This window comes from Sylvia atricapilla, chromosome 5, assembly GCF_009819655.1.
Source record: "Sylvia atricapilla isolate bSylAtr1 chromosome 5, bSylAtr1.pri, whole genome shotgun sequence".
Taxonomy (NCBI): domain Eukaryota; kingdom Metazoa; phylum Chordata; class Aves; order Passeriformes; family Sylviidae; genus Sylvia; species Sylvia atricapilla.
Genome location: NC_089144.1, coordinates 58,624,227 through 58,646,115, shown reverse-complemented (window position 1 = coordinate 58,646,115; position 21,889 = coordinate 58,624,227). Strand labels below are relative to the sequence as shown.

Sequence of the window (21,889 nt, the reverse complement as noted above, 5' to 3'; positions counted from 1 at the left end):
CTTGTTTGTTTTTTTAAAGTCCCTTTCACATGGCACTTGCTGTGCAGGACCGTGTGCCACATCCCAGCAGCAATCCCAACAGGCACAAAGCAGCTCTCACACACTGCCAGAAGCCCCATCCCATTCCAGCCCCAATGGTTGGTTACTCCCAGCTGCAGCAATGTGCTTTTGGCTCGGCAAGGCACAAAACATCCATCCCAGAGTTTCCAGAGGTAGACAGGGCTGCAACCCACTCCCAGTGATATAAGACAAGTTAGGGCATTTCTACACAGGTCAGGTGAAACACTGGGTTTAAATGTTTTGTTAAACATGGTCCTTGATACTGAGCCCAGGATATTTAGAAAAGATCCAGAGTCTTTCTGCTGCTGCATCATGGAGAAGGTCAAATCCATGACTCCATTCCTACTTGCCAAGAGGTTTTGCCCTTGCTTCTGTTTTTCCCAGAAGGCCAAGATTTGTTTTGTTTTTAAGCTTTTCCTTTAAAAGCCAATGGAAACATTAAATCACAAGAAAATACACAGAATCTTGAAATCACAAACTAGAATCAAAGCACAATTGTCAAGGCAGACTTTTAAATAACATTTGGTACACCAAAATTAAACATACTAATCTTGGATCTAGAGCTAAGGCAATTTAGAAATAACTAGTGGGTGTAATCGCCAGCAAATAGATTTGGTGTTAAGGCACCCTTAAGTGAAATTAAAAAAAAAACCAAAAAAACAACAATCACTGCTGAAAGTTTACATAAATGAGTTCCCACTTACTGTGTTTCAGAGAAGGTACAGACAGGCATTTTCTTCCTTTTGAGCACAACGGAAAATTCAAGATACCAAAGCTTTCAAGAACAAACTAGAAAAAACCCTCCTAGAACTACAGACTGCTCAAATTGTCGAAGCAAAGCATGTGGGCTCTTTCCTTCCAATGACCACAGACAAAATTGCCCTGCACTTCATTTTCTGCTTTTACCCCTCTGTTCTTTCCAGTGCAGCATGTTTACCAAGAGCAGAAATAGGAACTGATACACTGAATTGCTACCATGTGCTGTGGAGGGCTGTGATAAAGACTGGTCTCTAGAAATACTGGGAATGTGGCAGTCTGCAGCAGAGAGATGAGTTCAGGACTCGTGTTTGGAGCTGTGCTTCTTTGGTCCTGTCCCAGTGCTACAGACTGCAGGGGGGCACCTCCAGGTCAGTCTGTGTGAAGCCATTCCCACAATCACAGCCTAAGGAGGAATTGTGGGGCTGCAAGATACAACCCCAAGGCTGCACCAGGTACTGTCCTCACCACATTTCAAATGCCTTGACTTTTTACACAGCCTGCACCTAAATTATAGTTTCCTTTTCATTGAGGAATACCGAAACATATGGAACACGGAATACCAATAGCCTGATGCCAATATGTATGGAACACCAAGAGCTAATGCAATTGGTCTGTTCACTTCTGCACACTTCACGAGAATATCCCATTTGGACTTAGATCAAACAGGGCACATCAGGATCCCTGGTGACCTCCCTGAATGCATCCTTTTAAAATTCCATACTGTTCCTGCTCCACATGGCACTCACACAGAGAATTCACCTGCCTGATCAAGAGCTGAGATTTTTAACACTGAAATCATGGCTGCCTGCTCAAATGAGCACAGGGCTGAACTACTTGAGAGAACAGCTGGAGCTGTACCAGGGCAGGGTTAGAGGGTGGATTTTAGGAAAAGGTTCTTCACCCAGAGGATGCTGGGGCACTGAACAGGCTCCCCAGGGATTTAGTCACAGCACAAGCCTGAGCAAGTTCAAGGACCATTTGGACAGCTCTCTCAGGCACAGGGTGGGATGGCTGGGATGTCCTGTCCATGGCTAGAGGCTGGACTCAACGATCCTTGTGAGTCACTTCCAACTCAGGTCATTCTGTGATTTTACTCAAATAGAGGGTTGACAGGGAAGTGTCATTTCTGCCCTGCAGCTATCCCAAAGGCCTCAGGGGAGTTAAGCAGGTATGAGCTGCTCCCACTGGGGCCGGGCCACCAAGGTGTGGGGCAGGAGGACTCGCTGCTGACATCTGCTCCTCACTATTTAGGGATACCTGGGATTACCCAAAAAGGCCCAGGAAGATTAATTTTTTTAACTTGATAAAACGCTGTTGCCAGTCTTAAGACTACTTGTTGAAATGCAAAATCCTGCATGTCCTTGCAAGGATCTCATATGGTCTTGAGTGTTTCTTAGATGAAGTTTAATAAAAACAAACAGAGCACTACAGCTTGATGCCTTCCTCAGATTTCTGTGCCTATTTCATGGACAGGTGCAAGATTTACTTGCACCTGTCAGACACAACAGCAGAGCAGCAAAGCCCCAGTAGCAGGTACAGCTGGCCAGCGCTCCCTGCTGCAGAACACAGCATGCCAGTGATGTGGGAGCTGTAACCTGCCTCCCAGCTCAAAAAGGCCTGCAGTAACCTGAAGCCCACCCCTTATTTTCTTTTTTTTCTGGACCTTCATCCACTCCCTTCGAGATGGGCTGTGGCCCTAATACTTCCTCATGGCAGTTGCATAATTCCCCAACACTGTTCTGCTCATCACCTTCCTCCCACTCTGCCACAGCCCTTGAGCCCAGCACAGGAGACACTGGGGAGCAGCAGCTATTGAAGGATGGCTTCAGGAATCAGAGGTTCCTGAACAGCAACCCACAAACCCTGAGCTATGAGGCAGGACAGAAGATGGAATTGTAGAACAGCAGAGAAATCTCTGGTATCTCACTTTCCACCCAAAAGAACATAGGAGAATCATTCTCAGCATCCTGTCAAGAAAAGTTTCCCAACACTTTTTTGTGTAGACCATCTTTGGGGTCTTCTTGAACCTTGTACCTCACAGCTTTTAGTTTTAAGGAAGCAACTACATAAACCCCTCATCAATACTTAATATGAAAGGGATGGCAGAATTTGGCTGTGTAAAGCTGCTGAAAAGGGCAAAGAGACAAAAGGACAGATGCTGGCAGTGGGCAAGCTGGGAAACTGATACAGCTCCATGCCACCAACAGCTTCCAAACAGTAGTTTCCTGTTACTGCATTTCTGTAGGGAGCCATGCAGGCTCTTGTGTGCTGGGGTATAAAATTTAACACTAAACACTATTTTAACCCTCACAGCTCAAGAGAATACTGGCACATGGCTAGAAAAGGAGCTGCCTTTTGGTGGTACATCTGAGGAGACCATGAAAATACAGAAGCCAGAACTCCACTTGATCAGGAAGTGAGAAAATTCTGTTAATTCACAGTATCCCTGCTAACTACAAAGAAAGATGGTCTAACAGCGGAATACACATGGATTTAGGGGACCACTGTTTATTTTGCTGCTGTGGAACAGGTTTCTTACAGACCAAGGAGCAGGTCACTTAGAACTGAAGCAGGAAGTGTCACCTCTGACTTGAAATTACAGTCAACTTGATGTCTAAATTTCTTCAAGGACCTCAGGGGTTCTTTTTCTATCTCACAACTTTCCCCCATGAGTATTGATGAAGTACTTTCCTATATGACAGCACAACTGAAATGCTGAACTATTAAAGGAGACATTAACCTTGCACAGACAGGAGGTGTTATGCAATTGAAAGAATGTGACCATTTTCCATTCTAAGAGAAGAATCTAAATACTTAATCCTTTGCTGACAGGGGAGTGGCTGGTTCACAATGCCATAATCCGAAGTTCCACCAGACCTCAGATTTAAGCTGTTGGGCAGAGTTCCCAGCCCTGGTTTAAGATAACTGTAAAAGTCAGCAAAAAAATTAATTACAAGTAGTGAGATGATAATGTATTACCTGCTTCCCAGTGAAAGCACCACTCAAAAGATCTGTGAAGCTGTTCTGGAACCTGAACAGCCCAACAACTTGAGGAGTTTTAGTGTTAATTTGATCAGGAGTGAAACACACCCCGCCCCTGATGAGAGCAAAGAAAGGAACCACAAAGCCAGAAGACACAGCCCAAGGTTTTGACAAACCTGGGAAGCACAGCCACGATGAGTTACTGCCAGTAAAGACAAGAGGGGTGTCCCCAGTTTCTCCTGCCATCACATACTGTAGCATGATCCAAACCACCAGGGCACTGATAGCAAGTCACGTCCAGAACATGGGTATCCTACTCCCCTGGTCTCACCTCTACACAGGGAACATGCACATCTGCATGTTTTCTTACGGTGACTGTGATCAGCACAGAGGCTTCTCTCTACACTAGAGACCAAATGAAATAAAAGTAAAACGGAAGAACTACTCCATAAGCACCTTGTGCCAAAGTATCTGCTGATGAAAAAACCAAGATGATGGCTGATTGCTGCTAAAGGAAGTGGCCCCACTCCCTACCTCCTCAGGGTCTTCCTTGGTGCTCCTCTGAACCTCCTGTGACCAGCCTTGCTAAAGCAGCAAAAGGCTGCTTCTGCTGAAGGTGTGAATGTTCTTCCTTGTGGCACAGGTGCCAGTGAGACAGACACAAATATTGAAACAAAAGATTCTACAGCAGGCATCCAGGAGGCTGCACCCTTCTGGTGTCACTAAACATCAGTGCATGGTAACTTGGCACAATGGTGCCCCTGAACAGGAAAAACTTCATTAGAGCCACCATTGGATGGAGAGAGCAAATGTCTCATGAGTCAGTAGAAATCCCATGAGAAGGAAACCTTGAGGCACAGGGACAGCTGCTCCCTGAACTGCACACCTAAAGCTAAACCTGGCAGGCAGACTGCTTTTCACTCAACTTCATACACTTCTGCCTTCAAGAGTAATAGCCATTTGTGTGTTGCCACACAGGGCACATGAACACGGGAAGGACGTTCACATGTGCCTCACCAGTAGTGCTTGCTCCTACAGAGCCACTGACTCGAGATGCTGCTGGGGCTGCTACAAAACCCAAACACGGGTATTTGAGTTTCTTGAGATTTACTCCTCTGGCTTCTATTGCAACAAATCCCACGGATAATAGTGCAAAATCACCGGTTTCTTCAGAGTTAAGAAGACATCCAGTCTATTTTGAGAAACCTCTCACACATTAGAAAGCAACATGTTCACTTCACCAGGATGGTTCATTTTTAGCCAAAGCTTCTAAACTTGTCTTCTTTCAGCAGCATTAATAGTTTTAGGTTACTACAGCTACAAGAGTTCTGTAATATTTTTTATGTCTCTTTATAGAGGTGGTCTCTTCTCCTACCGTTCTATTGTGAATCTCCATCTTTCTCCCTCAGACTTTACCCCTGTCCAGACTCCGACGTTTTCCAGAGCACGTCTGCCCGGGACACACGGCAGCCAACTGCACGCTCCCCGCTCACCAGTTCTGATGTCTTTCCACCTTCTCAGCCAAGACAGACGTCTTAGTCACCGCTGGCAGAGCCGAATTCCGCTTTCCTCCCACCGCTGCACCCACCCGGCCCTTCCAGCGTCCCACCAGTGCTCCTGGGGCAGGATGGAGCCCCGGCAGCCTGCGGCACAGGGTGGGCGAGGGCCGCCGTCCTCACTCGCCCCTTCGCCACTGCCCCGACAGCGCTGCCCGCGCCGCACAAAGCTCACAGAGGTGCCGAGGGGGGCTGCCCCGAAACGCCGCCGCCCCTGCGGGAGGGAGCGCTGCGAGCGGCCCCTCAGAGCCCCGGCGGCCGCACGGAGCCGGCCCGGGGTCCCGCTGCCCCTCCGGCAGCTCCATCCGCACCTCCCCGCGCAGAAACAGCCCCTTCCCCGAGCGGGACACGAGGGCCAAGCCGCCCAGGGCCGGTCCTGCATCGCCCGCATCCTCCCGCAGCCCCGGGCTCACCTCGGCCGAGAGCGGCTCCGTCCGCAGCCGCGGCGCTCCCACCGCCGGACGGCACCGAGATGCTCCTCCCGGGGCCGCCCCTCAGGTCAGGTCGGGTCGGGTCGGGTCGGGTCGGGTCGCTGAGACCCCTCGGGAGGGACCTGTCCCCTCGCCGAGCCCCGGAGCGGCGGCGGCGCCCCGCGGAACGGCCCCACCCCCGGCACCGCCGCTCTGCGCCGGCCGCTTTGGGGTTTTAAATTCCCACTGTACCTACCACTCAAAATTGCCCTCGGGATTTTTATCCTCCCACCTCGCTCTCGCCTTGCCGCTCGCAGGAGTTTGTGCTGTAGCCCGCGGCCGGGTAACCTGAGCCGTCCCAGCACAGTTGTACCTCTGTTATCCCGCTCGGGCGGCGATGCGTGGCACAGGTGACCCACCGTGCCCAGGGACACCCCGACCCCTAATTAGGGACAGGAGGAGGAGCGGGAGAAGCTGGATGCCTCCCACACCTGTTGACGCCAAGGGAGGTCATTTACAAAGTGGACGCGAATCACTAAAGATGAGAAACTGAAAATTTTAGTTTAAAAAACAAGCAAGCAAACAAACCAACCCCCCATCAAACAAACAATAATAAAAATAATAATGAAAAAAAAGGCAGCATGTGAGTTGCAGACGTGTTGCAAAGAAAGTTTCAAACGTACCTTCAAGCAGGAGGAACTTTTCTGTTAAATAATTTCTGGCAATGATTGCTTAAGAGGTTCTTAATGAGCATGAACAAAGAAGGAAATTTGGGCTTTCATTTAGAAAAGCACCGTTGACTGCTGTAGGGTGGAGTAAATTACGTTGGAAAATCACCAGAGATTTTGCGAAGCAGGTTGGGTGATAAGCAAGAATGGTTTAGACAGAGGTAATCTTACCTGGAGCAAGGGTTGAACACGAGTTCTTAAAGATGCCTTTCAGCCCCGTGTTTTGACTCCCACGGTATTGATGTGTTACTAATGTTGTACCTGTGATAAACCTTTCCACCACAGAAACACCGACACTGTCGCAAACAAAAACGCTTTCCCTGCAATCAAGTAGTCTGAAATTGCTTCTCCTCACCAATAATGTGTAATTTTTTTTTTATATGAACAGGCCTTAATCAAATTTAAAGTTTAAAGATTTCAAGACATTTTTGCCTCTGCAGCTGAGCAGAATTTAAATTAATGAGAGAGTTGCTACTACTGAAGGTGTCAATGCTCATCCTCCTTGGAGCATCCTGCTTGGATGCCATTCCTTGTCTGGTCCCTGGGTGACAGCAACCCTCGGATGCAGCGGAAGGCAGGATGGGATTTGTGAAGCCCATGGGAACATTCAGGAGCCAGCCGCTGGATCATGGGGGCTCGATGAGCAAGTACAGTTCCTGCAGCACTGCCACATGTGGACACCCTGGGGGAAGGTGACAAAGTGGGGGAGGGGGTCTGGAGCCCGGAGATCTCTCCAGAAGGGTGCCAGAGCCAGCATTTATGTCCTCTGGGGGTGCTACAGCAAGCATGGCAAAATTTTAGTCTCTGGACGTGGAGATTAATCCAACCAGCAGAATCCAACCAGCAGAATTCAGATCACACGTGTGCCTCTGCGCTGTTTTACCATCCGTTCCTGAAGCTTGAAGGGAGAGGCAGTCTCCAAGGATGCCAGCCAGCCCCACTCGCAGGTCAGGGCTGGGGTATGCGGGGTCTCAGGGAGCCAAATCGGGGTGTAGGAAGCAAATAATCCACCCCGAGTCCCCACGGAGTGCCTAACAAGACGTAAATCACCCTCCAAAGCACTCGTCAGAGCAGTAGCATCGTGACCCCTGAGCTAGTTCGACAACCGCAAATCACCTGAATAAAACAGTTTTCAAGCTTTTGGGCCGGATTTGTTTTGGTGAACAGTTCCCTGTGTCAGTGGTCAGCTGGTGGGGCGACTCCAGTGTGACCTGGGAGAGGAAAGCCGCTGGGGAGGGGTTGCTGTGACAGTACAGGTGGCTCGTCCTCGTCACTGCTTCAAATAAGCCAGCGAGCTGCTGGCCAGGGCTGAGCCCTGTGGCTGGAAAGAGCTCCCACAAAATTTACTGCTGTGAAAGCAGCGTAATCACGGCCCTGCTCTCCCAGCCTGGCACAAGTGGAGGGCTCAGAAAAGGTGGGAAGGAAGAAGGACGCGGCGTGGCTGGCACCAGGCGATTAGATTGCACCGTCCTGCGTCAGGAGAGAGAGCTGGGGACATGGCAGGGGGGACGTGCCAAGGGCTGCCTGCACACAGCAGGAGGGAGGGAGGGGAGGAAAGGAAGGAAAGCCACTGTGCCCTGGCAGAATCAGTCTCCCAGATGTTTTACGTACCATTTCCTTGGAGGACAGGTTCAGCCCAGATGTGCACGGAGCTGCAAGGCCCAACGTGGTACATGGGTATAACCAAGGGCATTGGGGCTGTTTGTTCCTGCCTGAGGGCAGTCTCCTGCAGGTACAGTGGGTCTGGTGCAGCGCTGCTCCTGCCTTTCCATCCAGCAGCTCTTTATGGGGTCATGCCTGGGAATGGCTCGTCCTGGGGTGCTGCAGGTGGTGACTCTGGCTGGGCTGAAGGACACTCACATTTGCTCTCCTCCCTCGTGCTTTTCAGCCTCAGCTGTTGTCTTGCTGTCTCTTCTGACTTTGGTTTTAGCCAAACAGAAGTTTTCCCTCCCTCTGGAAAAGAAGACGAAACCCTCTTGTGATGCAGCCAGCAGCCCTTGTCTGGTGTCCGCCTGCCAGGAGCCAGATTGCAGACTGAGGCTCTTAAAACACCTGCCTTTTTTGTGCCATGGTATTCCCAATCCAACACAATGGGATTGACACTGAAGCATGTTCCCATTGCCAGGTTTTTTAAATCACGTTTCTATGAGAGGGAAAAAAAAGAATAAAACCAGCAAGTGGCTTTGCTAGCAAAAATTCACACCTTGGAACGAAGTTCCTGAGCCTCTACCAAGAACTTTTTCTTAAAAAATGAAGTTGGCAGAAACAGATAAATTCTTTTAGAGGCATTAGGACATTATAGTATTTATTGATCAGCGTGCACCAACCCTGGCTTATGCACCTTTTGCCAGTTGAGTCAAGTGTGATAATAAATGTCATGTCCAGCAAATGGATTAACAATGGAGATGTGATGTGAGGGAAATTGCAACACTGAGGAAAATTAGAACAGCATGGTACCTTCAGGGGAAAAGTAGGATGGTTGTTACACAATTCAAACACAAAGTGAGGTGTTCTACCACAGACAAAAGGCCAGCAGCCCTCTGCTCTGCACAATAATGGCCTAGCAGGTCTCTGCTTCAGTTTTCTGCCCATTCCAAGAATCCCTAAGGGCAACTCCCCTGTAACTACAGCTGGCAACAGGGAGACCTGGGAACATTTGAGTACATGGAAATGAAGTACTTGTTTGTCCCTTTCTGTAGGAGCCTGAGATTGCAAAAGCTTTCCCTGACTCAAGCCCAAAGTTAGAGAGTATTAAATTAATAATCACTGCCAAATCGGGTTGGATCATATTGTAAAGTGTCATGCTGATTGTATCAAATAATTTTAATTTCTATCACATTTAAATAGATTTAACCATATTCAAAATTCAAATGCTTTCAAAAGGAATATTTGTTTTGAGTTAGAGGGAAAATGTTTGCATAGAAAATGTCAAATTTGTAAAAATTTGGGTATTTTTAATTCACCTCACCATTTTTCCCTTTAGTTTCAATACCCATTATAAGTCACTTCTTCCTGCCAGAACCTCAGTCTGAAAAAAATGCCAGAATGCCCTGAATCACTGGAAAATCCTGAAGTAGCTTCACCAATTAGAGCAGTGGACAAATGTCAGAGCTACTAATAAGAACCCAGACCTGTAACGCTGTGGTCAGTAGGAGTTGGCAGTTCCCAAACTTCAGGTGGTTCTAATTCGGGTACCGGGATTAAGTTACAAATGACTGGTGTTTGACTGCCCCCACCCCTCAGTTTACATTTATTTGTAAACGTTTGTTTCTTGTCAGACTGATGTTACTCCATAAAGTGGAGTTTTCCTGAAGGAAGGGAAGCAGCTGCAGCATTTCCCAGCTCTGGTGTAGTATGAGACAAAATGCTCTGTGCCTCACACTTAACCTACCGTGGAGTGTGGAGGTAAATAAGGTAGTGAGGACACCCTAAACCAAACTGACCACTGTGTTCCTATGCAAATAAAGGTCATTGTAAGCCTTTTCTTCCTCCCTTGGTCCTTAAGGATATTTGGTGTATTACATACAGCCCTTCATGACTCTCCAGATGTGAATTACTCTTTACTTAGAGGCTATTTGGAAGTAAAATACCTTTAGGACTATAAGCGTAGATGCAAAAGTCCGTTTTCAAAAAACATGCCAGGCTCATTATCAACGCAGGGCTGCTCTTCCAAGGTGCTAATGCAAGAAAGAAAACGGTCTAGTCTGAGTGCTGGAGCTCTGGGGATTTGGACATTTTCATTTAAACGTTTCCTCTGGAAGGAGGCAAACCATTTTGATATGAAACCTGTACCTGTTTGAAAGCAGCGTGTGGCTGTCAGATTTCTGAGCCACCAAAACGAGCACGTGAAAGAGGCAAAAATCCTCAAATAGGGGAATAAGCGTGGGTACATTGCATGCTGGATCACAATGATGTCGAACAGAGGTTTTCCCCTATTTTGTGTGTTGCAATGGGTTCCATGTTTTTGTGAATTCCAGCAGACCTGTCTGGTTTTCCTGTTGGTGGTATCCCTCCTTAGCCCCACTCCGGTCCACAATGGTCTGGCTGGGCAGAGCTCCAGACCCTGAGCTGGAGGCCAGAGCCCAAATCTCAAGGATTAGCAGATGCTTAAGCACTGACCTTGCCAGGTGCTAGAGGTGCTGTATGAGCCAAAAAACCCCACAACACTTACGCAAAGCAGAAACTACTCATCCCCAGGGAAATTTATTCCACTCTGGGATGGGGCATGAGAACAGGATCAAAAACCCCACCAAAACACGAGGGAAAAACAGGTACACGGAAGATTTCCACTCCCCTGAGACAACCAATGCCAGCACACAGCACTTACCAACTTTAGAGCGAGTATTTAACCGGTGAAATAGAGTCCTTTTGTTCACACACAGAGCTGATGTTTACTGAGGTTTTCCAGCAGGCTGTGGGTGGCTTAGTTAATTATGGAACGTTTTCTGCAACACCTGAAAGCTTAATGGTCTTTCAATAGCCCCAACGTCCTTCCTGGGCATTGTATCGGGTTTAATTTTGTTTGATTTCCATTCGCAAAGTAGAATTGGTAGCGCGGGTGTACTATTTGCCGGTTACCTCTAACCATTCACCCCGGAGCGATAAGGAAGGAGGAGCGCCGGGAAGCCGGCGCGGTTTTCCCGGGTAGCCATGGAGCCGGTAAACACGGCAGCACCGCGGGCTCCTGTCCTGAGCGGGGCATTAGGCGTGTGCTCACTCGCCTGCCAGCAGGGCTGCCTTAAACCGAGGAGGAGCAAAAACACACCCTCGCCTGCAGCAGCGGGCTAGGATTAGGGATTAATCACGCAGTGCAGACAAGGAAGACAGGCACTGCGTTTTCCCGGCTGAAGAGCCTGCAGCAGGCGCGGCCTCAGGGAGGAGACTCGTGCTGAGGGGACCCGTGGCCCTGCCTGTGACACTGCAGTGACCGCGTTGTCCCTGAAGCTGCCCGCCGCACACCGCTCCTCTGAAAGCCGCGGCAGCCCGGAGCTTCCATCGGCGCCGCACAGTTTTGCTTTCCCTGGCTCCCGAGAGAAAATAACAGCCAGTCTGGAGTAGCTTAACCAGAATAAAATGAACCTAAAATTAAGTGAAGTCAAAAGGGCAGAGCTGTGCACAGTGGTAGTGGTGTTTTGGGGGTGGTGTGAATGCCACGAACAAATGAATTCCAAAGAATCTTTACCAAGCTGTGGTTTCCGTTTGCGCACAAACTCACACCCCTCCCCAGGTTTCCATCAAATGAGTCTGAGGTGGAAAAGGATGATCCGGGGCCACAGCTCTGTTATAAATAATAAGAAGCCAATTCAAAATAACAGAATTTATTTAGCAGATTAAAACAAAAACAAAAACCCACAATAAAAAGCCACAATAAAATTGGACAACATCGATCGAATGCTGGGTGGGCAGAGTGACAGTAACAACGGTACCATCCAACCTCAGCCATACACCACTGGGTCCCAATGTAAGGTTTTTAAACAGTTTGTTTGTCCTGAGGCTACGTCCACTGAAAGTCCAAATATTGATGTATCTCTTTATTTCCAAGCGAGGTCTTGAAAGGGGTTCCCATAAGTATGAAAAGACGTTGATAGTCTTCCTGGATCTCGTCTTTGGGGTGCTGATTTGGTCATCCTCCAGATCCCCTATCAAGATTGATATCAGATGCCGAGCAGCTGTGAAGTGGAGGCCCATCCCTGATGAATGGGCCATCTCCAGTCCGGCTATGTCATTTCTGTTGCAAATGTTGTGGTTTCACAACTTGCACCACAGGTCCTGGAATCTCGGAGATGCCCTGGAGTAGCTTTTTGATAGACCAAATCTTTGATACACGAATTTATCCATTACATTTACCACAGCTCTGATTTTGTCTCTGATACATGACCTGGCCCTGGGAGCAGTGGGGGACTTCCCTGCAATGCATCAGCACCGACGGCCCAGATCTCCCCGCTGAAGCCATCCATCCCTTGCTGAGGGCAGAGCCCCTGTGCCAGCCTCTTCCCAGCCCTGTACTCTGCCAGTAAAGGCACCTAAAAAAGGCAGCTTCTGGAGTGGCTGAGCTGGGAATACTCTCAGTGGGGATAGCAGGCAGCTGCAGCACGGCCAGGCTGGTCTCTCCCGGTACATCCTCCCCCTGTCCTCCCTGCATGGCATGGCCAAGGTGATCCTGCCTGTCGTGCCACAGGAGGCAGATCACTTCACCTGCACGAATTAATGGCAGCCAGTGCACCGTCATGGCATGGTCCACTGGCTGCCTGGTCAGGCTGCCCCTTCCAAAAGCCTTGGAAAAAAACACAAGGTGTTTGGAACAGCAGTGGGGACTTCAAATGCCAGCCTTGCACAGCTCTTTGTGGGGAAACGTGTGTGAGAAATTAAAAAACAAACAAAACAGAACCCAAGCCTAATAAGGAACAGCAGCAAAGTTTTCAGTTTCTTAATCCTCAAATCCCTCCCCCACTTAAAAGAAAAAATATGTGGTTTTTTCTGAAGAAAAATGAAGGAAAGGCTGAGGGGCAGAAAGGCAGAAAAGAAAAGCCACTGACTCCTGTGTGCCTGAGAGGTTTTTTTGCAGGATGTGGATTTTGAGGAGTGCTGTGTCTCAACCTGGGAATCACAACAAATGCAGGGAATTGGCTCTTCCTGCTTTGTCCTGAGAGCAGGGAGGGACATGGAATTATTTTAAGGTCATTTGCCCAATGATGTGTGGGCTTGCAGATCCCATTTTCTTCCCTCTCCCAATGATGCCAGGGGATCACCTCACCCAGGAACATGAGACCATCTGGAAAATATCATCCAGTGCATTATTCTCTGTACCAGAGGGATATTTATAGATAAAGTAAATCATGTTGTCACGATCCAAACAAATAAGGAGAGGCTGCAAGGCAGTGGAGTGTCTCCTCCTCCATCTCTGTGCATGGCTTTACCCCAGGAGGGACCACTGGGATCTTTATAGTCCCTTCCAACCCAAACTGTTCTATGATTCCATGACCCTTCCAAGTTCAGCCAGTTTTGGAGAGCAGGTGGGAGCAGTTGAACCAGTCCCGCACAGGACCAGGCTCCCCCTAAGTCCCTTGCCTAAATCTGCTCCATAAAACCATATAATGTTCAAAAGGGTGTATATTTTTGACACAAAATAGGGTCATTTCAAAGGAGTTTCTCATAAGAAGTGAAATCCTTCCCCTCAGCTGAGCAATTCAGGGTATTATTCACTGTTTAGATCTAACCCACTGAACAAAATACTGCCTTTGCCTTTGGAAAGGAAAATCCATTGAGCAAGTTCAGGCCAGATCTCATTACAGGCTTCCTAAATTTATTATTGGAAAATTAAATATTCTCTTTGGATAGGCAGATAGGTATATATCTGTGTCTCCAATGTGGTTTCAGGCTCTCAGTTTGTAAACGGATGGATTTAATTACCTTTGCAGCACTACCTTGAGTGGCTCCAGGGTGTGATGTTATTATGGTCAAGGAAATTAAATGAAGAGCATGTGGGTGATCTTTCCCAGCTCAGGTCTGTCTTCCCAAAGGAAGTGTATAGAATACCAACCATCTGGTTTATCCTGTGTTTCCTTCCCACTGTAGGTTTATCTCATCATTCCCAGGAGTTTAGGAAATCCTGTTGCAGCACAGCCTCTTCTTGTCCACTGACCCCGTGAGGGAATCACAGAACAGAATATTCCTAGCTGGAAAGGACCCACATGGATCATCAAGTCCAGTTGAGGGAGGGAAGGAGGGAAGTATTGGGTTTGGGGCCCTTGGGATGTGGCAAATGACAAGAAACAGTGATGAACCTCATGCTGGGGGACATAAAGCAGGTGACAGAGGGGAGAGGTGGGAGAAATGTTCCCTGACAGTTTTGAAGTTTAAGCAGGCAGCAGAATTCTGTAATGTGGATGGCCTCATGTTTGTGTTTTAGTTTGGGTATTTTTGTCCCCTGTATTTTGCACTGCTCTTCCAGAGTAGGGCAGTACCTTCAACGGGAGAATAACAAAACAGTTGTTATTACTTTATCTTCCAAAACCAGGCCTGCATCTTTCATGTGCTTTGGGCTGACTGTTCAGATGCAGCAGTTTGTGGACTGTAGGAAGGAGGATGCTGGAACTGAGAAGAAAGGATTTACTCCTTGGTGTTCAGTTGTCTGCAGTTAGGAAGAGGAGAAGCGATTATGAGCAATTCCAGTGCCTGACCAGTGCACAAAGCCAGTCCAACTCCCTGGGATCCACATTCTGTTCTGCTGACCTGTAGTTAGCTGTCAGATTCAAGAAGCTAGAGTCTTTCTTCTTTTTGGCAAAACACTGGACTTTCCATCAGAACATCCAGCACCTTGTACATCACCAGCTGGGTGATGAAATGACAGAAGATTCTTTCTGCAGGATCTTGTACGAAGTTCCTTCTTCTCCTTCTCTGCAAATGAACTTGGTCCAGGCTCAGTGGATGGATGCAGGAGGATGCAGGGGAGCAGGGAAGAACAGTCACCAGCTGTGTCCAGTTCATCTCTTGCTGTAGTGTCTTTCAAAAAGAGCTCAAATCAGTAGATCCCACCAGTTCCAGGATGTGCTTGGCACAAACTCAAGCATTTTGCTGTCAGCTCAGAATGCCGGTTTTCTCTCTTCTCTCTCTGAGTCTTGCAGTCCTGAAATGGAGCACCTTCCCTACAACCAGCATGGAACACACCTGTACCTCCAGTCATCTTTCTCCTAGGGAGCCAGGGTGTGGTCATGGCATTTGTGTGCTGCAGTCTCACAGCCTTGCCAACTTTTGGGCCCTGGAGGCTTTTTCCGCATTCTCCAAATGGATGGAAAAGCAAACACTCATGTATTTTGATGATGATTAAATGCATCTTTCTGATACTATGTAAATAATTTTGGTACTTAGTCTATGAGTTACAGGCATTTGGAAAAAAACTTCAGCCTTTTATTCCAGCATTCCTATTGCATCTGAAAGCACGTGCATTTCCAAACAGGTCTTCTGTGTGGTAGCTACATTAAAAATTAAGATAGTGTGTTCTACCTTATCTAGCCTGCTTTTTTCTCCAAGTGCTTAAAACCAGGTAACAAAAATGGTTTAGTTCTATGCAGTCAGGTTCACTTTGATTTTTAAAATCCTATTGCAGAGCTTCAATGTTTCATGGTATCAAGAAATACTTTATTAAACAGGAATGCTCTTTGGAAATTCAGTCATTGGAACGTTCTTCTCAGTCCTAGCTTTCAACAGCGTCTTTCTATGAAATTTAAACTTCTACTATTGGGATTTAGCAGTTAATTTGTTTAGCATATGAACCATAGGCACCAGCTCAGTCAATAAACAACTCTTTTTTGCTGTAATTTTTTCCACCACCTTGAATCTTACTGCATTTTAGTCAATAATTACAGATATTTTTCTTTCTAAACAAACAAAAAAACCCAAATAAACAAACAGCAGGCAAAACTGCATTTCCTCGTGGGGCACATTTAGAATGCATCTGTGTTATCAGAGTTGTGGGTTTGTGTCAGTTCCTACAGGAGAAAAAACCCAGCTTTTGCCTCAAGATCACATGGATTTACTTGAATGGTGCGGAGTTAATTTTCTTTCTGAATCCCTCTAAAAAAACCTGAAATGCCGTCCTGTGAAGCTGGGTCATCCCAGGCTTCAGTTCACAGGATGGCCATAATATACAGGAATCACCAGGGTGTGTTTCAGAGCAGGAGCAGGGAGAGGCCCATGTCTTTAATTTCCTTCTTCCTTCTTCTCCTTTTTCCTTTGTCCTGCACCGTGACGGTATTTCTTTGTCCATCTCACTGTCCTTTTGCCTGTGCCTGTCTGCATCTGATGCTCAGTCCTTCTCCCTCACTGTACTCTTCATAACCCTCTGTCCTGCTCCCCATCCCTCTCTTTCCATCCCTGTGCTGTGCCTTGCCTGTCTTCCCTCCACACCCACCCTCCGTGGTCATTTTCTCTCTCTGTCCTTGTTCCCCTCTCTGTATCCCTCTGTTCCTCCTGTGTGTTTACCACTCTTGTCTTTTTATCTGTCCTCCTCCACGCCTCACTCATGTACCTTTTTATTCCCTGATTCTCTGTCCTGCTCCCTGTCCCATTGTTTCTCACTGGATCCTTCTGCCCCGTTCCCTGTCCGTATTCTTGTTTAATCCATCTCTGTCGTGCTGCCCATGCCAGTTGTTTTTATTTCATCTCCATCCTGCACCATGTCCTTCCTTTTCTTCGTGTCCTCTATGCTCCCACTCCGGGTTTCTGCCTCTCCTCCTTGTCTCCCCCTGGTGCTCCCATCCCACTGCTGGATGGGTCCGTGAGCGCAAGTTGGGATCGGGGAACACCAGCCTGATGGGGACAGAGAAGGGAGGACACAACTCCTGCCCCTGCCCCGAGCGCAGGACAGAGCGGGAGCACCCTGGGACACGCTGCTCCCATGGGACAGCCACCAGCCTGTGACACTGAAACTGGACTTCGGAGTCCCTCCCAACCCAGGCCATCCCATGAGCCATGGAAACACTGCAGTACCTCCACGTGAACCGAGCAAAGTGTATAAATACAGGGATGTTTTGATAACATTTGGGTTTTGTTGACATTTCTGTTAATGATTGTTAAATGTGGAGAGATAATAGGGCAGATAGGAAAATGGAGTTTGTCTCCATGCTTTTTTTTTATTATTTATGCTTAGGTACACGTTTTTCATTTTTGTATAGATATGTGTATTATTATACATATGTTTATGTGTGAGACACAAAATCGCTATGAACCTCCCAGGTTCTGGGGAGATTTACTTCCTCAGAAAATGATGATTCCAATGCATATTGTGGTGTGCACTGGTGTAGTGTGGGGTGTTACTGAGTGTTCCCTAAATGTGTGCCTAAAGCGAGATACCTGCTCTTACACCTTGTTAAAAGAGGGCCTAATTCTAGGAAATAAAACTATTTGTCTGTCTCTCACGAGTAATGAATTTCTCCAGTGTTGTGGTGTCGTCCTTTGGTTTAATAACAGCGAGGTTTCTTGTGGTACTGACTTAATAAAACAACTGCAAACTATTGGCATAATTTAGCTCCACTTTACAGCGTTTTAGAGTTGCCATTTTTTGATTTGGTCTCATTCTTTCAAAACAAATTCCATAACAGTTACATTAGCTGTTTTTACAGTATTGAATACTTTTTTCTTGATTCCTGTCAACAGTAAGTTCTCCCCTCCTGTTCCATCCCTTGTGATGTTTTATGCGGGCTGGTTTGACTTTTTTAAAGAAAATATTAATGGTAATTTTTGTCCACAGTGTTTCTGCCTTTTACTAACATTTTTCCAACTAGTTAAACCTTAAGTTCATTCTTTTATGTGTTATATACAAAATTATTTTTTTCTATGCACAATTATCTTTGTCATCTGAAAACTGTATTTTATGTTAAATCCCTCTTGCTCCTCATAATTGTTTTTTCACCTTCAGCATATGACCTTTTGGTGCCTTATTTTTATTTATTTTCATCTATTACATTACTTGCCTTATTTCTGTTCATGTCAATACAATCTTACTAAACCTGTCCAGAACCTGCTGTATTACTGTGCTTGTGAAACGCTTCTGGGGGTAACGATGGACGCATTTTGTCAGTAAGTCCTTATTCCTATGGAAATCATTTGGAACTGGCCACAGATCCAAAAGCTGGTCCCCGAGTCCAGAAGTGCTTTTCGCTGCCCAGCTCTCCCTTTCCGCACGTTTCGGTGATTCCTGGGGAGCACCGGCAGATGGGGCTGGAATGCCGCAGTGAAGCGCTTCCAGCCCAGGGAATGCCGAGAGGGTGGGCAAGGCCGGTGAGTTCGGGTTAACTGCTGCTGTCCGCGGGGTTTTCCAGAAGAGGATGCGCTGCTGCGGGAGGAGGCAGGAGGCAGAGAAGAGGCACCGCGAGTCGCTGATTTGCAGCAGCTGCTGCCCCTGGGGGGTGTGTACCACATCGATGCCCTGCAGCTGCCGCCCCAGGTCCAGGACGTCGGGGACTGGAGCATGGTGGAGGTGAGGGAGCAAAGGGATCAGCCCCTGCTGCCCTGGGGAGCCGCTCCTCAGGGTTGTCACTGCTGTCACATGCTCTGGACACGGCTTCTGAGCAGCAAACCAACGAGGCAAGGTCTGCCAATCGTCAGCTTTTCTTATGTGGAAGGTGAAAGCACGGTGGTACCAAAAATCACTGCTGGTTCAGCTCCAGGCTCTTCAGGCTGGGGACTGTGGTCACTGTGTTCTGGTTCCCGCTAGTGCTGACCTACCCACAAACTGCACTGTGAAGATGGAAACCTTTAACAAGCAGAATTCTCAATGAGCCAAACTCAGAGAGCAGGACTGTGGGCAGGGAAGAGCCTGGGATGTTCATTCCCAGCCCCTGTGACCTCCCCTTCCCTCTGACACGGGACAGAGTGGAATTACACCTGCTTTTGCCTCCCAGCTGCTCCTGCTTCCAGAGGCTGTGGCTCTGCTGGAAATGGCTGTGCCCACGGCGTGGCCCTGCCCTGGGGCTGCCTTCAGCAGCACAGGAGGGCTCCAAGGCCTCGTGGTACAGCCCTTCTACTGCCTTCAAAGTTGTAGCTGGAAATGTGCAATGTTAGCAAACCAGTTTAAACGGTGCGTTAAAAAGCCTTGCACTGGTTAGATGAACTCAAAGGAAAACCTGCATTTTCTGATAAACCCCTTATCTGTCCTTTTCCCCTCTTGCCAAAGCTGCTGGATGTTGGATTGGAGCTGTACCCATATTCCCCAGAGGAGGCTGAAGATGGGACACAGGCAGCAGTACAGATAACCCTGAGGCTCCCTGATAATGTGATTTATTTTCAAGTGCCTGTGGTAGCCCGATGGGATCCTGCAGGTACAAACTTAGGACATAAATTTATTTTAAATTTGAATAGTGGAATTTATACCTGAGTTGGACTGTTGTTACAATCTAGCTGTAAAGATAAGGGCCAGTTTGGAGCCCAGAAACAGTTTGGGGACTTCAATGTGAGTTGATTTAGAGCTTTAATTTTATTACTTTTTTGGGTTTGTTTTACTTCAGCATTACTGCCAGAAACCTTCCATGAACATCATTGTATCTTTCCATCCTCTGTCCAGGCCAGCAGTGGAGAACTGATGGCATCACCAACATAACCCACGAAGCAGAAGAAAAGAGCATCACCTTTGGGATGTGTGCCTTTTATACAGTAGCCTTTCTTCAGGATGCTCACCTGAACCTGCCCTATCAGGCCTGGGAACTGCACCCTACTGGTGTGGATGAGGGACTCTTCACAATCACTGCAGTCTTTGCAACCATTCAGATACAAATTAAGGTACCGTCAATAACTTTTTTAATCAAACATTTGCAGTTAAAAAAAAAAAAAAAATCGATAACTATTACAATGTCCCTGATTAACAACGGGGGATGCTTCCACAAGAGCAATTTGAGTCTCCCTTGCCCTCAGGGCAGCTTTGAAAAGAGCTGGAGTGAACATTTTCCCAGCAGAGTACTCTCCCAAGTATGTCCCTGTGCCCAGGAAGGTGAGTGCCAGAGTTTCCTGGTGGTTTTTGCCCGTTTCTCACTCAGGTCACCCTTTGCTGCACTGGGACCTGCTGTGCTGCCAGCTGAGCCAGGCACTGAGCAAAGCAGGCCCTGCCATTGCTGTAACACAGGGAAATAGGGTGAGATCTGGTTTGTCTGCTTTGTCCTTGTGCACTGCAGGCTGCCCTGGCAGAAGTGAAGGCCTATGAACAGATGGCTCTGCTTGCAGCTGCTTTTGCTTTTGCTCACAGCAAGTGGAATGGAGAAGCAGGACCAGAGCAAGTTGTGTTCAAGGTTTGTGGAGTCTGACCAGACCAGCCCTGACCCTGCCCCAGTTAGACAGAAACAATTGACTCACCCACGGTGGCCTCAGCCGCTGCCTCAGTTCAGTGTCACAGACTGCACAGACACTCGCTAAGGAAAATAGAGCTGATAAGTCACCAAGGGAGGCTTCAGCCAGAGCTTCATGCTCTTTAGAGGCCCCTGAAAATCAGCAATCTGCTCTGCCAGCTTTTCAAAGAACAGCTGGGACTTCCTGCCTGCCTGTAGGGTTTCCTTTGCTCCCTACTGCAAAGGAGGGAATAAGTTATTTGTCTCCACCTGTGAACTAAAACACATGGTTAAAACTCCTCCCAGCCAGCCAAACGCTCCCATGTGTGGCCGGAGAAAGGTAACAGCCCACTGCTGGAAGCTGGAGTGGCTTCCTCACTCTCAGGTCAAATGCATGGGACACACAAAGCTCAGAACTTGTACTCTGACAGTGGCACCACCTCACAGAGCATTTTCTCCTGCAATAGGTAAGTGAGCATCTTACAGCAGGGGCTGCCAAAGACAACGACTGGTCTCTGTGTATGTTCAGTGGTGAGAAAGTACAAAACCTCAAGCTCACTGAAACCAGTGAAGCTTTTTCAGAAGAGCTGAAAGAAGAGTCTGAATTTCACTCCACACTCTACCATATGCTGAAGGATTCTGCCAGCAGTGAAGCCATGGATAAAGTGGGAAGAGCTGGCTTCCTGTTTATTGATTCTGTGTATCAGCTGCTCCTTGCTACCAGAGTTTTAGCATACTCTTAGAGACCGCATGCTTTCCTTTAAAACTTTATTATCAAAAACGTTCAATAAAGTTACATTTCAAGTCTTAAATCCTTTTATATTCAAATCATTGAAACAGGTTCAAAAATTCAAACATTTTATCTTTGTTCAAGCAAAATAAATTCTTTATTCTCTTATGGCTAGATCACCTAGACATGTTTATTGTTAGCTACGTTCAAAATCACTATTCTGTTGTAAACCTCAACAGAACTGAGACCCTTTCAGCTACTTTTAAAGATGACTTTTGTCAGAATGGGAAAAAGATACCTTTTTTTTTTTCATTCCAAGTCATGCTTTAAAGAAATAAAGTTCATCTCTCCCCCAGAACCGCCCACAACCCAACGAGCCAGCTCCCTGCGTGTGCCCGTCCCTCAGCGCCAGGCTGCCGTGTCCTGCAGAGCCCGGAGCAGCCCGGGGCTATACCGGGGGAGGGCCCTGGTGCTGCAGTCCTGTGTAGGGCCACAGCAGCTGCTGCACTGACGTCCAGGAGACCCCAGTGCCCACGGGGGCTGCGTCTGCTGGTCTCTGCAGGGACAGCCCCGTCAGGAAGCTGGTGAGAGCAGCCAGCAGCACCAGGAGGGACACGGTCACCCAGAGGGTTTTGTTGGCGTTGCAGAAGGAAGCCTTGACGTGGGATGCCCACGCTGACATCAAACTGTACCTGGGCAGGGCAGAACAGAACAGAGCCCTTCAGTGGTTCTTCAAAACGTGCAACTCTTCCCACCCCACCCCAAAAAGCCTTAAAGCAAACTAGATCCCACAAACAGCAGAAGTGACAGGCTGTTACTGAGCCGTGCATGGGAGCTTTGGTTCTGGGTA

General features: G+C 47.7%; 2 protein-coding genes across 4 annotated transcripts in view; one reads left to right on the top strand and one right to left on the bottom strand.

Annotated features, from left to right (window-relative positions):
* The first annotated feature begins 4,105 nt into the window (after positions 1-4,105).
* Positions 4,106-21,378, top strand: LOC136361964 (dynein axonemal intermediate chain 7-like). Its single transcript, XM_066320245.1, has 7 exons — positions 4,106-4,109; positions 5,323-5,865; positions 18,315-18,472; positions 19,169-19,313; positions 19,556-19,978; positions 20,125-20,273; positions 20,777-21,378. The coding sequence occupies exons 1-7, from the start codon at positions 4,106-4,108 to the stop codon at positions 21,050-21,052; spliced, it is 1,698 nt and encodes a 565-aa protein (XP_066176342.1). The 3' UTR covers positions 21,053-21,378.
* The window catches only part of IRAG2 (inositol 1,4,5-triphosphate receptor associated 2), a 36,670-nt gene continuing 35,844 nt past the window's right edge, over positions 21,064-21,889 (bottom strand). For all 3 annotated transcript variants that reach the window (XM_066319632.1, XM_066319633.1, XM_066319634.1), the window contains one exon: positions 21,064-21,731. In XM_066319632.1, the coding sequence (XP_066175729.1) occupies positions 21,488-21,731 (244 nt within the window). In that variant the 3' untranslated portion in view covers positions 21,064-21,487. The remainder of the gene's footprint in view (positions 21,732-21,889) is intronic.

What these genes read in the sequence shown, in the direction of transcription:
- LOC136361964 (XM_066320245.1), top strand. An exon ending in AGCCCGATGGGATCCTGCAG is followed by an intron (nt 19,314 to 19,555) that starts GTACAAACTTAG and finishes TCCTCTGTCCAG; the next exon opens with GCCAGCAGTGGAGAACTGAT. An exon ending in ATGTCCCTGTGCCCAGGAAG is followed by an intron (nt 19,979 to 20,124) that starts GTGAGTGCCAGA and finishes AAATAGGGTGAG; the next exon opens with ATCTGGTTTGTCTGCTTTGT.